This window comes from Carlito syrichta, unplaced genomic scaffold, assembly GCF_000164805.1.
Source record: "Carlito syrichta isolate Samal-C Ts95f unplaced genomic scaffold, Tarsius_syrichta-2.0.1 Scaffold305252, whole genome shotgun sequence".
NCBI lineage: Eukaryota > Metazoa > Chordata > Mammalia > Primates > Tarsiidae > Carlito > Carlito syrichta.
In genome coordinates, this window is record NW_007249348.1 from 54,814 (window position 1) to 71,298 (window position 16,485).

General features: G+C 45.5%; 2 protein-coding genes across 3 annotated transcripts; one reads left to right on the top strand and one right to left on the bottom strand.

The window, feature by feature from the left end:
* Window positions 1-4,308: 4,308 nt before the first annotated feature.
* MRPL9 (mitochondrial ribosomal protein L9) lies at window positions 4,309-8,883 on the bottom strand. 2 transcript variants are annotated; one of them, XM_008061436.1, is made up of 7 exons: window positions 8,647-8,883; window positions 8,319-8,475; window positions 7,703-7,827; window positions 7,449-7,499; window positions 6,019-6,120; window positions 5,415-5,498; window positions 4,309-4,816 (listed from the first exon to the last, which is right to left on the bottom strand). In XM_008061436.1, the coding sequence occupies exons 1-7, from the start codon at window positions 8,797-8,799 to the stop codon at window positions 4,682-4,684; spliced, it is 807 nt and encodes a 268-aa protein (XP_008059627.1). In that variant the 5' UTR covers window positions 8,800-8,883; the 3' UTR covers window positions 4,309-4,681. The 2 variants fall into 2 exon arrangements, with proteins under 2 accessions (XP_008059627.1, XP_021569809.1); XM_021714134.1 differs by lacking the exon at window positions 6,019-6,120 and having other exon boundaries at window positions 8,647-8,803.
* Window positions 8,465-16,192, top strand: OAZ3 (ornithine decarboxylase antizyme 3). The gene is given in 6 exon segments (XM_008061435.2): window positions 8,465-8,496; window positions 13,329-13,389; window positions 13,391-13,465; window positions 14,447-14,622; window positions 15,096-15,181; window positions 15,942-16,192. Coding segments are annotated over 6 exon segments (573 nt in total). The 3' UTR covers window positions 16,085-16,192.
* The last annotated feature ends 293 nt before the right edge of the window (window positions 16,193-16,485 follow it).

Below are 16,485 nucleotides of genomic sequence, written 5' to 3' on the forward strand. Positions count from 1 at the left end.
AGGCGGGTCTTGAACCCGCAGGCTCAGGCAATCCACTCACCTCAGCCTCCCAAAGGCGCATGATTACAGGCTGAGCCACCGAGCCCGGCTTATTATACACCTTTCAAAGCTAGTTCCTGGCATATTACTGAGAGCTAGCTGAGACAATGGGCTTGCCCATGGGACATCAAGTGATAATATATTATAACCTAGATTCTGTCAGGTCCTGAAGTCTAAGGTTGGGTGGGTCCACCAGCAGTCCTTCATGAGATTAAAGTGATGTGTACAGGGGGGCACAAGCAAGGCTGAAAGGCAAAAGAGAACTACATAAGCAGGTGACTAGACACCCTGTCACATGCCACTGTTGCTTCTTCCACACTTAACATCTATAGCCACGTGGGTCAGGGGATCCCTCATGACCAGACGACAGAATAGGAAGAGGCTGAGCTTGGTTAGTGTATGGGTTGTCTCAGCAAGCAGAAGTAGTCTGAAAAGAAACTGGCTGCACTATAGTCCCATTTAGAGATGGCCTGTGTATGTGCCTGAAGTCAGTGTATAGACTCATGGGCAACAGAGGATGACCTGGCTGGCTGATCAGGAGCCTGGAGGAAGAAAAGTTAAAAGATCAAAAACAGGTAAGTCTGGGGAAAGGGCCTGTAGTGTACCTGAAAATGGGTATAAAGTATGATGATCTTGGTACTGCAGGTAATGCCCACCACGGAAAAGACACCCAACAACTAAGTAGGTGGAATGATTTAGCCAAATAATGTCAGCCAGCCTTTGGTGCTGGCAGGCCAATCCTGGCAAAGGGAGCATATGAATGGGGTGCCATGGTGGAGGCAATTCATGGACCCAACACCATGGATTTACTAAGTCTGATATAACCACTGCTGCTGTGAAAGTCCAACTTGCCAGCAACAGAGACCAACACAAAGCCTGATGTCACCATTCCTCAAGGAAACCATCTAGCCACTTGTTGGTAAGTTGATCACACTGTATCCTTGCTATCTCAGAAAGAGCGGTGATCCATCTTGACTGTGAACTGATGTCTATTACGGGTGTGGGTTCCTTTCTTGCCTACAGAGCCTCAGTTAGCACCACCATCCAAAGGTTCACAGAACTTTGATGCACTGGCATGAGATCCTGCATCAAATCATATCCAATTGAGACCCACTTTTTAAGCATGGAGGTACAGCACTGGATACATGACCATGGGATGTGCTCTAATCACATACCATACTACTCAGAAGCTGCCCCCGACAGTGATGGAAGAGCCTGCTAACAGCACAGCTAAGTTATCAGCTTGGAGATGATACCCCGTGAAGACGTGTTACTGACCTCCAAGATACAGCAAGTACCCTGGATTCATAGCCATCCAATAGTGTGGTATCCCTAAGTAAAATACACGAGTCTGGAAACAAGGGTTGGATGTAGGAGCAGAACCCCCCATTGTCTTCACTCCGTGACCCAACTGAGGAAGCTGCCTCCCATCCCAACTCTGGGCTCTGAGGATTTAGAAGTCCTGGTTCCCAGAAGGGGAATATTTCCACCAGTGGTTATACCAAGAGTCTCACTAAACTTTAATCTATGGCTGCCACTTGGTTGCTTCAGATCACTACCAAGCAACAAAGAGGTAAAGAAAGGAGTCACTATACTGGCAGGAGTTAACTGACTTGACCATCAAGAGGAAGGGCTGCTGCTGTTACACAGTGGGGTCAGGGAAGAGTATCTTTGGCGCCCAGGCCATTATTCACTTGAGCCCAACTGCAATGATGAACGAACAGCTATGGCCTGAGAAGGGAACGCTGGCCAGGCAACTCACCTGGAATGAAGTGCAAGGCTGCGGGGGGAGGAATCTAGAGTGGGTAGCAGAGGGAGAATTCCAGATGCAGACTCAAGACAAGATATGGCAGCAGGGGCTGTGGTCTGTCCCCACATACTCCTTTTAAGTTTTCCCAGGAAGAGACCCATTACAATCCTGAAGGAACCATCAGAACGTAAGCAGCAAGTTGATCTGAGGAATGCAAAGGGATGGACTGTAGTGGTGACTGGTGTGCTGCCCCAATCTCTCTTCAGGACTGAAGCGCTCATTCCCCAAGCTGCTGAGCATGTCGACGGCTAACACCTGAGCCACCTCGGGGGACTGCCCTTGGCTAAAGGCAGCCACCTCACCCAAGAATATAACCCTTTCCTGGTCTAGTGGAGGTATATAGGTAGAGCCCACTTGCTCTATTCGGGCATCATAGTTTAAACTCCCTGTGGCACTGACTAAGGCCTTTGTTATTATCAGCTCAACTTCTCCTTCTACCCAATCCTGCTTCCTTTACTTCCCCACAGGTATTGATTCACAGAACTCCCTCCAATCAACTTCCTGCACACAAATCTTCAATTCAGTGTTTTTGCCAAGAACTCAACCTATAACAGGTATTTAAACACTTTTTGAGATTAGCTGTGTGCAATATGTGCCTGTTGGCTCAATTTCAGTGAGTTTCATGATGGTGGTGACACTAACAGAATGGATGGGATCACTGAAATTGTAAATTTCAGATTCAAATGTGGGCTTGCAGTTGAGTTCCTCTCCAGGCCTCAAAGGCACTTCTAGAAGGGTAGAACTCTATGCTTCAGTCTAGGGGCTAATTCTGGATTAACTGGGGTGGAGGGTGTATGTGTTTGCCTCAATCCAGATTCACACTACCAAAAACCTAGGGGCTCTCCAAGTTAATGAAGACTCAAGTTAACCTCTAAAATCCTCAGCTGAGCATGCCTACCAAAAGCAGTGACATCTGGCAAAAAGAGGATCCTGCTGGGAGAAAACTGGCAAGGAGATGCTCCTGTGGTACTACAAGGACATTTGTCTGGGCTTCAAGATGCCCAAAGAGGCCACTGAGGTACCCAGACCGATAAGAAATGTCCCCGGAAAACGCTTTCATCACAGAGTAGATCCTGTCTGGTGTGGTGACCAGGATGTGGACCACTGTTACCCATTGGGACTACCTCCACTACATGTGCAAATACAGTTGCTTCCACAAGAGCTACAGGAACATGTCTGTGCACCCATCCCTCTGCTTCAGGGACATCTGGGCCAGCAACATCATCATGTTGGACAAACGCCAGTCTGAGCAAGATGGTGCACTTCAACATGCTCAAGGTCACCAATGCCACTGGGCACAAAGAAGCAATTCCAGAAGTTCTGAGCCTGGATGCCAGCCTATTCTCTGAAATTTAAAAAAAAAAAAAAAAAGGGTTTTTTTGAGTCAGAGTCTCACTCTGCCACCCAGGCTGGAGTGCAGTCGTATGCTCATGGCCACTGCAGCCTTGACCTGCTGGGCTCTGCAATCTTTCCACCACAGCCTTCCATGTAGCTGGAACTACAGGCGTGCACCACCACACCAGGTTATCTATCCATCTATCTTAGAGAGGAGGTCTTACCATGTTGCCCTGGCTGGTCTCGAACTCGTGGGCTCAAGCAATCCTCTTGCCTCAGCCTCTCAAAGTGCTAGGATTACAGGCGTGAGTCATTGTGCCTGGCTGAAATGTTTTTCCCATTCAATAACAAGGAAAGAAATGCTGTATTTCAGATAGTACTAGTGCCAGACCTCAGTTATGGAGTTCTGGCAAGTGTGAAGTTGAATATACATATCAGTGCAACTACTGATACAGATTTCTCATTAGTTGGGATGAGATGAAAGTGCTTACCTGGCTCAGAGTGGTAGGTGAGATCAAAAAGGATGACAGAAACTAATCTCTGGGCTTCAGGTAAGGATAGCAAAGGAGTCCTTGAATTGTATGACCTCACATTGTATTTTAGAGACTCTGGCACAATCCACCTGTAAACAGATGTTCTTTTTTCTACTAATGAAATTCTAAACTTATACAAAACCACCTACTTCCTTCATCTTCCATCAGAATATCTATTCTAGATTTAGAATGACTAGATCTCTATCTTAATCTTGCTCTGGAAATAAAGGTATCTTCTTTTTCAGAATTTCAGGAGCTGGTTCAAAAACAATACAGAAATTCCCTTTTTAAGCTTCTTCTGATGCCAGTTTCATTTTCTCCAGCAATTAATCTTAGACTTTATTCAGATCTCTTTAGAGCAGTAGAATCCATTATGCTTATTCATACTGATGACTTGATCAATATATTTAATGAGAGTACACGTTAAGACCAAATTGTCAGTTTATCCAGTGTTCATATCATACCAACTGTGAGACATAGTCTGCTAATGTATTCCCTTCTTCCCTCTTTAGCAGCAAGCCTCAGTGGCTCAAGAGGACATCCCACTTGGATGTCCTGTCCCCAGTCTATTCAAGCCCAGTAAACAACACCTAGAAGGAACACAATCTCTTTATTTCTGCTTGAGATACAAATGTTCCATTTGGATGATCAGTATGAGCCAAATATCGGAGACAATGGCTAGCTCTTCTGCTTGTTCCAAGGACTGTTTCAGTCCACTGTATCCAGCTTATCAAATCTATGGCTTGGTACTTCTTGAGCAGGATAAGGCTGGATGTGATGACAGTTAAAGACAAAGATGGCAGATATGGAGAATTCACCCTGTATATGCAGTTCAGTCTGATGTCTCCACATGTCCTCTAGCATTCCACATTTGGTCAGAGCAACAAGTGAGATCAGGGTGCTGGCCCATTTTTGTTCGACTCTTCTTCTGATTATGCTTTGCTTCTTTGGAGGGAGAGTAGGTTTATCTTGTCTGGGAGGTAATGGGGGCCATGCCCTTGGCAGTTTGCTGAGCTAACCAGTACTTATATCTTTTTGTCTTGGGCCGCTCAAAGTTCACCACAGACATCGGCACTCTCACAGTGTCAAGCCCATTTACCTGTACACAAAGCAAAAAAAAGTTTCAGAGATCAGTCAGGCAGATAAAAGTTAATACCACACAATTCCAGCTTTCCATCCAGATTTTTCTCCCAGTCAGAAAAAAGGAGAGCTGGGCCGGGCATAGTGGCCCACACCTGTAATCCCAGGACTCTGGGAGGCAGAGGCAAGAGGACTGCCTAAACCCAGGGGTTCAAGACCTCGTCTCTACAATAAATCAAAAAATTAGCCAGGCGTGGTGGCATGTGCCTGAAGTTCCAGCTATTTGGAAGGCTGAAGTGGAAGGATAGCCTGATCCCAGCAGGCAGAGGCTGCGGTGGCTGTGGTGAGCATGACACTAAACTCCAGCCTGAGCAACAGATTGTGATTTTGACTAAAAAAAAAAGACAGCTGGGCTATGGAGGCATGCAACTACAGTCCCAGCTACTTGGAAGGCTGAGATGGGAGGACTGTTTGAGCCCTGGAGTTCGAATCCAGCCTGGGCAACATAGTGAAAGCTTGTTTCAGGAAAGGAAAAGGGAAAAAGAAAAAGAGAAAAACAGGAAAAGGGGAAGAGAAAGGAAAGATAAGGAAAAAAACAAAATATGTGAAATACTCACTGTCACCTCACACCAGTACTCGCCCCACCGGGTGATAGGCTCTTCTGGTAACTTTAAGGCATGTGGGGCAACCACAACACCAAGCTGAAAAGAAAAGAAATCACTGCTAAAATGACCTCCATCTTCATGGCTGCCAAACTAGATAATTCATAGAATTTCTTTTACAGGGATGAATAAAACTGGGATGTGTATTCTGGTTGATTCCATGGGAGGGCACAGACTTTCACAGGTGATAGTAGAGAAACTCAGTTCTAATTTCTCAGAAGGGGAGATGGATTCACAAAGAGAAACAGGGCTTGAGACCAAAATCACTTTATGTACAAAAGTAACAATTTTCCAGTGAGTCACAAATCCCCAGGTTTTCCCTAGCCAGATAGGAAATAAATGGAAACCACCACCTTTTCCTATCAGTCTTTTAATGCTATGTAACCATCCTTAGTCCTTAGCCATTACTCCCCTCCATGCCCCTGCTAAACCACCAAGAACACATTCCTGACTCCAGTTAGAGGACCATGCCCTTTCCTAACACAGCAATCAATCCTGGGCCTCCTTCCCGGAGGTAGCTTTTATGCTCAGGGGTAGAGTGGTATTTAGGAATACTCACATTCTTGAAGAAGTGGCGGGCAACTATTTCAGGGTTCAGCTCCCATTTGACATTGTTTTTCATGCCTACCTCCAGGCGACAGCTTCTCAGAAATTTCACTGTCTAAAAGAAATTACAGAGGCTAGGTTAGAGCTAGAGTCTCTAGGAGACTCCAGAATACATGTCAGCAAGACGCAAATGGTCTGAGAGTTCAGGAAAAGGGCACAATTTCTGCATCATAACCAAAACAGGTGAGAAGACGAAAGAATATCTTTTGGGAAAGATATTCTTATTGCCTCAAGATTGATATTGTCAAAAGGTATTTCAGCAATATCTTGTAGGGGGGTGTCTCTTATACCTTGCTGTTCCTAAGCAAGGAGACACAGACTATGTCAAAGTCAGGATCATCAGTGGGGGCCATTAGTATATTTCAGGATAGAATAACTTTCATAGACTGTTTAAAACCAACGTTTCTTCAATCTCACCCATACCTCATTTATGGTTTCTCCCTGTTTACAAAAAAAAGGTATGAATTCATTATCTGGGAATCCAGGATTTGCTGCAAATTTCACCCTAATCCCCTTTCCAGCCATGTTCCCTAATTTTTTTTTTTTTTTTTTGAGGTGGAGTCTCACTCACTCTGTCGCCCAGGCTGGAGTGCACTGACACACTCACGGCCACCCCAGTGTTGACCTGTTGGGCTCCAGTGATCCTTCTGACTCAGCCTTCCAAGTAGGCGGAACTACAGGCACGTGGTGCTAAATCCGGCTAATTTTAAAAAAATTATTTATTGTAGAGACAAGGTCTTGCCAAGCTGCCCAGGCTGGTCTTGAGCCCACGGACTCGCCTCAGCCTCCCAAAGTGCTGGGATTACAGGCTGAGATTACAGGCCAGTTTCCTAATATTACATTACATAAATCCTTTGCTTTGGCTAAACTGTTGCACTTTCTATGTTAAAACAAATTTCTATTTATATTTTTCCCCCTTCAGAACAACTTTCCCACCCTCCTGGCATATCTAAAGTCTACAAATCCTATAAGACCTAATTTAATCTCATAAAAAAAGCCCTTCCCAATCACCCTAAAACCTATTATGGTCAATGGCACTCTTATAATTTACTGCTTTGAGTTTACGGATCACCTTCTCATCTGTCTATGTCCTCTCCAACCTGTTGCAAATATCCCCGAATGCAGAGCCCTCATCTATACTTTTCCATGGGTCCCCTGATGCCCAGATTGGGACTTCCCTCAATACTCTAGGGAACTTTATCCAATACATCAGGATCTCCCAAGAGGTTTCCACACTAGTTATGTGGGGCAGCCACAACACTTCACTTCTTCCACCTCTGTGTCTGCAATCAGGAGATTCCAAGGAAATCAGGGAGACTCTCAGGGAGAGGTTGGTAACTCCTGTAAGTGACCAATAAAAAAAGATTTTCTGTTTTTACTCACCGCCTCACCTGCCTTGGTCTGGAGCCTCTCTAATTTTCCTTCTTGTCTCAGCTAGGAAAGAAAGTTAAAGATGAAAACAAATAAAAGACAAATAAGACAAACTCTTATTATGCTGGGCATAGACTGGACTTTTGGATTCCTGTTCTTCTACTTCCTATTTCATTTTCAAATTAAATATCAAAAGTAAGGAACTCGCTAGAGAAAATCTTAAAAGTTTTATTCCTCAGGTCTCTCTGTCCTTCCTTTAAGCTCACCAATTTCTCCTCTTCAAACAGCTTCCTGTTTTCAGGGGATGCGTATACAGCCAGTCCCTGAGGAAGGAGTTGATTACGACCCACAGATTTTTTCACTGAGACCAGGTCACCTCGGACTCCAAGTTCTGTCAATGATAACAACAGAGGCAACCGATTAGAACAATCTAGGAGTCCCTAAAGAAAAGATGATCGAAGAGAGAATTGCATCTATTTTCTCACTGTGTGTATTTTCCTGACGCTAATTCATATTCACTGGGAACAACACTTAAGAGACTGCTAATTAGTTTCTTTAGGATCTGCTGTCCTAAAGGAAATTTAATATAACCCTGCATAGAGTGAGCTCTCCCATCAGAGGGTTTCAGTATATGTGGCACAAACGGACAGGCGTGTGCCTCTCCCCACTCACTGCTAATGACGTTGCTGTCTTCACGTTTGCGTTTTCCATACCGGAGACCAATGTCACACAGTACTTTTTACGGCTTCTTCTCACATAAAGAGCTAATTTGTATCCGCAAAGTAGAAAAAGCAAGGCAAACAGCTGAGGGGGAAGGGCAGGAAGAGGTTGGAGCCGAACAAGACCAGCCTGAGAAAGAAAGTATCTCGGCCCGCACCTTACCCTCCACAGACTGCGTGAGGATGAGCTCCAGGTTTTCTTTGGGCCGGTGTTTCGTGTCCTCCACGAGCTTATAGACGCGGTGTCGACGGTGCAGGCGCGGCTTCCGGCCCTCCCCGGCCAGCGGCACCTTCCACCAGCGCTCCACGATGACCGTGCCCTGGCAGCCAGGAAAGCGACAGTGAGCTAGTGTCCACAGAGGCATCCTCTCCCTCCGCCGCGGCCGCTGCTCGCAGGCAGGCCCGCCACCCCCGGTCAGGACCCTCCAGGTCCCAGTGCTGCCCCAGAAGCCACACTCGGCCTAACGACTCCTAACCGAGCCAGCCCTCACCCAACTTCGAGAGAGGCTGAAGCCGCGCTCCAGGCCGGGGGCGGCCCCTTCGAGTCGCGGCCGGAGTAGCGCCCGGACGCCTCCTTGCAGCAGCCGCTCAGCGCCCGCCCGCAGCAAGGACGCACCCGCGGCCGCGACGGAGGCGGCCGCCATGTTCCCGGGCTCCGCGGGAGACACGAGTCAGGACCCCGGCGTCCGGAGGCAGAAAGGCCCCCGCGGGGCTGCCCGCGGCGCGCCTGAGCCGGCCGGCTTTGTTGAGCTAAACTGAGGCCGGAATATCCCGCGGCTTCCCCGCCTCGCCGGCGCGGTGAGATGAGAGCTGAGATCAGTGCTCCAAGATCCAGCATTTTCCTCACCCTTCTCTCCCTATTTCTTTTTTTTTTTCTTGGCGGGCCTAGGGACGCCCGTGATTATTGCCGGATAATGGAGTGCCTGTTAGGTGGATCGACTCTGGCAAAGACTCTGCCTTCCTCTTGACTTTCTCTTGCAAGTGGGAACGTGGGTTTAGCCTCAGTTGCTGTCTGAGGTAGTTTGTTTTGTTTTGAGTTGGAGTCTCACTCCGTCGCCCAGGCTGGAGCTCGGTGGCACCCTCACGGCCAAAGCAGCATCGGACTTGCTGGGCTCAGGCGATCCTTCCGCCTCAGCCATCCAAGTCGCTGGAACTGCAGGTGTGCGCCACCACGCCCGGCTAATTTTTTGATGTATTGTAGAAACGAGGTCTCACCAGTTTGGCCAGGCTGGTCTCGAACCTCTGGGCTCTTTCGCTTCCGCTTCCCAAAGTGCTGGGATTACAGGCGTGAGCCACCGCGCCTGGCCCTGAGGTAGCTTTTAATTGACATTCTGGGACAGCTGGACTCGAAAAGAAGCATGCTCCTCTCACTCTGCCTTCCTTAAAATCTGCCTAAAAGTGATGGAAGGATGGGATCCTTTGGAAAACTCTGCCAACTCTAGAAGAAGTCTAACCCTTAATCATTATAAACTGCAGTATTTAAGCTAATATTTAAAAGAGAATTCTAACTCCAAGGGATATACATATACGACTTAGAAAAAAAGCAACTATGGTAGGGCCCAGACAGTTCCCTCTGTGGAGGGTCTCATACTAGAAAGACCAAAAAACAGGATGAAAAGACTTCTGTTTGGCACAGAAGAGTTTGGAAAGACACTCTATGCAGCATCATATTTGGTCCTTAAGCATCCTTCCTCCCAAATTACACTTTACTCAGCTTCCAGAACACCAGTCTTCTACAGTTTCCTTTGCTGATTTCTCCTTTCCTCTCCACTTCTTAGAGTTACCCCAGGACTCAGTCTTTTAACCTTTACTCTTCTCAGTATATGAGGTCCAACAAAGTTCACAAATGCATCCTAGAAAAAGTTCTACATGTTTCATTACTGAATATCACTTACAGTCACCTTCGAAGTACACTGCTTGGGAAGCTAAGCACCAACGCCAGTGCTTAAATCCACCTGTTAAACCAATTTTGAAACTCTTTCTGCAATGGCAATCAGACCCATCGTTGTATTATCCTTGATGTCTGGAATGTCATCAGATGTCTTCCTTGCAGTGTTTCCTTTATCTTTGGGTAAAGAAAAAAGTCACTGGGGACCAAATCAGGTGAGTAGGGAGGGTGTTCTAATAGTTATTTGAACAGTGCTGCCAACGTTAAGTGCACAGTGGGAAGTTCACAAACTTAGCAACAAATAATGACAGCGCTGATGGCCACTTCAGGAAGAATTCCAAAATTGCTTTGATGAGTGGACTAGGCGCTGGCGTTGGCACATAGCTTCCCAAGGGGAGTACTCTGAAGGCGACCTCAGCAATGAGGTGTATAACACTTTTTCTACCATGGTTTGCAAACCTAATTGTCATGCCTCGTACACTCACTCTTGATCTCATCCAGGCTCATGGCTTACAATACTAGTTATATGCCAGTGACTTACAAGTTTCTATCCATTCTAGGCTTCTCAAACTCAACTCAAATATTCAGCTGCTTATTCGTCATCTTCCCCTTCTATGAGAATATCTCAAAATTAACATGTCACAAACAGATCTATATCCCCCTCCCCCCAAACTGCTCCACCTGCAGCCCTTCCCATCGCAATTGATGGAAACTTCTTCTAGTTCTTGGATTCACCTTAACTCCTTTCTCTCATACTTCATCAGGAAAGTGGGTTCTACCTTTAAATTACAGATAGTTCCTGACTTGGTTTGACTTACAATTTTTCAACTTTACAATGGTTCAAAACCAATACACACTCAGTAGAACATCAAAGTTATGTTCTATTTATTCAGACTTTATTATAAGATATGGTTTGTGTTCAATGATTTTACTCAACTGTTAGCTAGTGTAAATATTCTGAGCATGTTTAAGGTAGGCTTGATGTTTTTGGTAGGTTGTGTATTCCATACATTTTCAACTTATGATAGGCTTATCAAACGTAACCCTATTGTAAGTTGAGAAGCATCTGTAGTTCCAGAATCCAACCATTTGTCACCACCTCCAGTGTTCCACTCTGGAAAAAGACACTATGTTTCTCCTGGATTACTCAAGACTTCTAACAGATGTCCCTTAATTTTCTAAAGTTTATAATTCTCTACAGTTTATTTATAATAACACAGCCAGAGTGATCTTTTTAAAAGCACAAATCAGGCTGGGCACAGTGGCTCATGCTTATAATCCCAGCACTTTGGGAGGCCAAGGTGAGAGGATTGCCTGAGTCCGGGGGTTTGAGACCAGCCTGGGCAACTTGGCAAGACCTCATCTCTACAATAAATCCAAAAATTAGCTGGGCGTGATGGCACATGCCTGTAGTTCCTGCTATTTGGAAGGCTGAGGTTGAGGCTGTGATGGCCATGAGCTTGCCACTGCACTCCAGCCTGGGTGACAGAGGTACTCCAACTCAACAACAACAAAAAAAAAAAGCAAACACAAATCATATCATGTCATTCTTCGCCCAAAGGCCAGCCAGTGGTCTGCAGCCTCCATATAATCTGGCCCCATTAGCTCTTTTTCTTTAGTTTACACTGCTCCACACAGTGGCCTCCTTGTTTGTTTCTCAAAAACACTAGGCATATTTTCTCCTCAGGGCTTTTGCACTGGCTGTTGCTTTTGCATGGCATGCTCTTACCCCGACGGGCACAGTTAACAACCTTACCTCCTCCAAGTGTTTGATTAAATGTCATTTTTTCAGTGAGTATTTATTGCTGCAACACTGCCCCACCCTCTTCATACTCCTGATTCTCCTTTATCTTGCTCTATTCCCCACCACAAGTTATCTTCGAATATACTAAATAATTTACCTATGTTAAGTTTCTAGGTTTGTTCTTTTATTTTAGAAGAGTCCCACAGGGCAGGGATCTGTTTTGTTTATTGATGTATCCCAAGCATCTAGAGTAGTGCTTGGCCCACAGTAGGCCTCAATAAATGTTGAATGAACAAATGAATAAGTATAAGTCTCAAACTGGTGGCCCCAGAACCAACTTTTGCTTACAGCATTGACTTAAAAAAAAAAAAAGCTTTTGTATTTTGTTAGTAGCCAATTTTTTTTTAAACTGGAGAATTTTAACACAGTACTGTTTTTCCAGTTTCTGTTGGAAAAATCCTATGATCTGGCACCAAGTCTACGTTCCTGCATGGCAACTGGATGGAGACGAGTTGTGTGGACTTTTCAGACAGGTTGTAGCTTTTCATCTTGCTGCAGCCCCACCCGCAACTCATTAACTTCCAATCACTGTCTGGCATTTATTTAGTTTGCAATCCCTACGCTACAAGGCAACAGAGAAAGTGCAATAATCTGTAGTACTCCTGAGTTATTAGGGGTAGGGATAATAAAAATACTGAATTGGTAGGAACTGGGAACCAACTAATCAGGTCAACACTGAATCAGGCTTTGGAAGTCTCCTGCAGTGTCAGATACCAACTCTTAAGTTGCTGGATTTTAGAGAAGAGACCAGGGCGGGTGGGCACAAGTGCTCAGGCAGGGCTGTCTGCCAACCAGCACAGGTTTTAAAGTACTGTATTGTCACTCGAACAGTCCCAATGTGCACACTAGTTGATATGCACCTTAGTTAAGGGGGTAGGGTGGGGTAGGGGAGCAGCTGAGTCCTGAGTGACGTAAGGGCTGACCCTTTGTCTATGTCATAGTGCCCACCGGGTCACAATGACACCAGGGTGCCTTAACCTCTGCCACCCATCTCTGAACTCACTTTGCCGCAGGGAGGCACTGAACTGAAAAACTGCCTTGTAACAGGTGGCGCCCCTCTGTCTACTCCCTTTCTTATATCAAGAGGGGAAAAACACGGAACTACCTCTACCCCATCTGGTCACCGTTCGCCTATTACCTTTACTGTTACAAATACCGGATCACCCTCCGGGAGAAGATGCTGCCTTGTTGTTATAAAAGGTATTCGTTTTCATCTCTATTTGTAGTTGTTCATGTAAACAGTAAAATAACTTGAAATAATTTTCTAAGTGCAAAATAAGTGAAAATAGCAAAACATTGTGGAAGACTGGCATGGAACTTTACAATTTTTCCATCTGGCTGGACTGGGAACATGGAAACAGGCTGGTCCATAGAAAATACAGACAGCAATGCCAGAGTCTGGTCTTGTGTATCTGGAAATTACTAATCTCTCCACACCCCAGATTCTAAGATAAACCAATTTGGGTCTCTTTCCCAACCAGCATCACTTATAAGGAAGAGGAGGACTTGACACTCCGGCCCCGTGCCTGCCTCCAGTGCTCCTGAGTCCCTTGCAGGCCTCCAGGGGGGTGGAAGCACCAAGCAGGATAACCACGACCAGCTTAAAGAACTGTATTCGGTAAGTGGATTGTCAACTGGTGCTGTGACAGACACCTTGCAGAGGAGGAACATCAGCAAGTTGGAAAATGAATCAGAAAGTTAGAGGGAGGTAGAGCCTTGGAGCTCATGTGTAAAAGCTACATGTTTTACAGACAAGGATGCTGGCCTAGAGGTGGTAAATCAAGCTCATACAGCTGGTAGTGAAAAGCAGGATGGGAAAGCAGGAAGTGGGGACTAAAGCAAACTGTATTAGGAATTCTGGGACATAAAACTGTTTAGATGCTAACCTGGGTCCTGAATCCAGAACTCCTACACTTGCCCTTGTGCATCATACTGCAATAACATGCCTGACTGTAACTGCTGCATTTTAAATAATATAATTTTTATTTATTTTTTTGAGTCAGAGTCTTACTCTGTTGCCCAGGCTGGAGTGCAAGGCACAGTGCAGAGCCTTGACCTCCTGGGCTCAAGCGATCCTTCCGTCAGCCTTCCAAGTAGCGGGAACCACAGGCTAATTTTTTGATTTAATGTAGATGAGGGCTCACCATGTTGCCCAGGCTGGTCTCGAACCTGTGGGCTCAGGCAATCCTCTTGCCTCCACCACATCCGGCCTAAAATAGTAGAATTTAGAGAAAACTCATATGATGAAAAATCTGGAAAGTATTATCAGCAAGAAAGGAAATAAATTAGACTTTCTTATGTAAACATTTGAAGTTTCTGAATGGTTATTCTACTCTTGGGGTGAGGTCAGCTGGTAGTAATACTGCTTAACTCCAAATTCCAGATTGTTTGATATCAAGGAGAACCCCATAAAAGGGATAGGATGTTAACCTTAGGTAAGGGATATTATTGCACCTCTAAGACCTTAGCACCATTTCTTCCAGGCTCCCTGCATCAATGTCCTCCTTGCTTCCAAAGATGTATCCAAATCTACCTGAGCTCTGGTTTGAGGACTATATGGGCACAGACACAGATCATTATCTCTCATTTTCTTTTTCAGGCTGGGAACCTGACGGTGCTGGCTACTGACCCTCTGCTCCACCAGGACCCAATTCAGTTAGACTTCCACTTCCGCCTCACCCCCAAGATCTCTGCCCATTGGCACGGCCTTCTCTGTAACCATCGACTCTTCCTAGACATCCCATACCGGGCCTTGGACCAAGGCAACCGGGAAAGGTGGCTGAGTCTGGATGGGAGAATGGGGAGGAAAGAGAATTTTATCCTTCTGTCATGTCTTACTAAATGGGGCTGATGCAGGATACAAGCAAACCATTCAACTGATATGCAGACAAACCTGTTAGCTGAGCCAGGATCCTGGGGTTCAAGGGAAAAGAGTCATGGGAAGTTGCTGGACTTACTGCAGAAGTACTTAAGTGGGAATCCAGAAACAGTTGAATAACAGGAAGCATTTTCTAGCTGTTCATCTCAATAGAGTAGGCCTTCTCTCTAGACCCCTTCTGTGATTTATGCCTTAGTTCAGTAGTGTGCAATTCCTTGGCTTTAGAGAAAAATCTACCAAAACTAGTTTAGCAACTTTCATTTCCAGGCTTGAGTAGGTGGAGGGTAGAAACTGACCATTTTTTTCTTCTTCAAGCAGATGTCTTTTTGCACGAACATTTCATTAGCTGTGTTTTCTTTCTGGCCCCCAGTTTGACTGCAACACTGGAATATGTGGAAGAGAAGACCAATGTGGACTCCGTGTTTGTAAACTTCCAAAATGACCGGAATGACAGAGGTGGGAATCTGCATCCTTTCTTGCCTTTCATGCTGAGGCAGCCGGACAGTCTCTTCTCCTTTGTAGGAGACCATCTTCCCCCTTCTCTTTAAAAAAGGCACCCTTACGTATTTGAGGGATTTTCTTTCTCCCACCACAAAGGATATTAAGGAGCCTAGCATTCTGTTCAGTTAGGTTACAACTGGATTATCAGGAAGCTCCTGCAGGTGGAGTCAGAGGCCAGACTGAAGGAGCACTGATGAAATTACACAGAATCCATTCGAGGAATGTGGTCAGCAAGAAAAAAAGGATCTCAAGCAAATGTACTGAGTACTTACAATGTGAAAGGGTTGAGCATAAGGCCAGGAGAATAGAAATATATTATCTACATGCTTGGAGTATATTATAGAAACTATAACCTCTTCCCTCAAGGAGTTATAAGACAAAGGATAGTCAATAACCGTTTGTAAATAGATACCATCTCAGAGTTTACTATGCCATCATGGTGTTTAGCCTTCATAAACATCTCATTTAATCATAAATCCCATGAAGAAAGTTCTACGATTTCCACTTTACAAATGAGAAAACTGAAGTTCACAGAACAAGCTAAGTGTAGTGTTAAAGCCAGGATGAGAGCCTAGATCTGTTTGATCTTGCAGCACATCCTAATGCCTGCACCACATGACTTTCAGGGCCACTCTCTAGTGGAGGAAACAAAATCTGGGGGAATATGTGTCTTGAGTTTCAGAGTATTCTAATCATTTGTTCTATCTTTTCACAGGTGCCCTGCTGCGGGCTTTCAGCTACATGGGCTTTGAGGTGGTCAGACCAGACCACCCTGCTCTCCCTCCCTGGGACAATGTCATCTTTATGGTGTATCCCCTGGAAAGGGACCTTGGCCACCTGCCCAGTGAGCCTCCATGAACATGCTTATTCCAACTCCATGAGGGGCTGGAAGCCCTGACACATGGGAACCAGGGGTCCAGGATGTGATTCAGGCCACATACTAGGAATAAAAGGGTAGTGCGATCATTAAGTGTTCACTGTTTCTTGGGATAAAAGGGTGGGCTGGAGTGGAACATGAACCCTACAGAGCTGGATTCACTGTAGGATGAATATTTAATGTCTGAAAAGATCAGAGGGACCTGAAACAGGGAAGGAAGGGACCCAAGAATTTTAGGTTCCCTTTACCTTCCTTGCTGCCCCAAACCATTTCCCCTTTTTTTTTTTAAAGGCAGTATTTATTTATTTATTTTTTTGAGTTAGAGTCTCACTCTATCGCCTAGACTGGAGTGCAGTGGCCGCTCCCGGCCACCGCAGCCTCG

What these genes read in the sequence shown, in the direction of transcription:
- MRPL9 (XM_008061436.1), bottom strand. Translation starts at nt 8,799, where the DNA reads ATGGCGGCCGCCTCCGTCGCGGCCGCGGGTGCGTCCTTGCTGCGGGCG. An exon ending in TCAGCCTCTCTCGAAGTTGG is followed by an intron (nt 8,476 to 8,646) that starts GTGAGGGCTGGC and finishes CCTGGCTGCCAG; the next exon opens with GGCACGGTCATCGTGGAGCG. An exon ending in CCCGCCACTTCTTCAAGAAT is followed by an intron (nt 5,499 to 6,018) that starts GTGAGTATTCCT and finishes TTTTCTTTTCAG; the next exon opens with CTTGGTGTTGTGGTTGCCCC.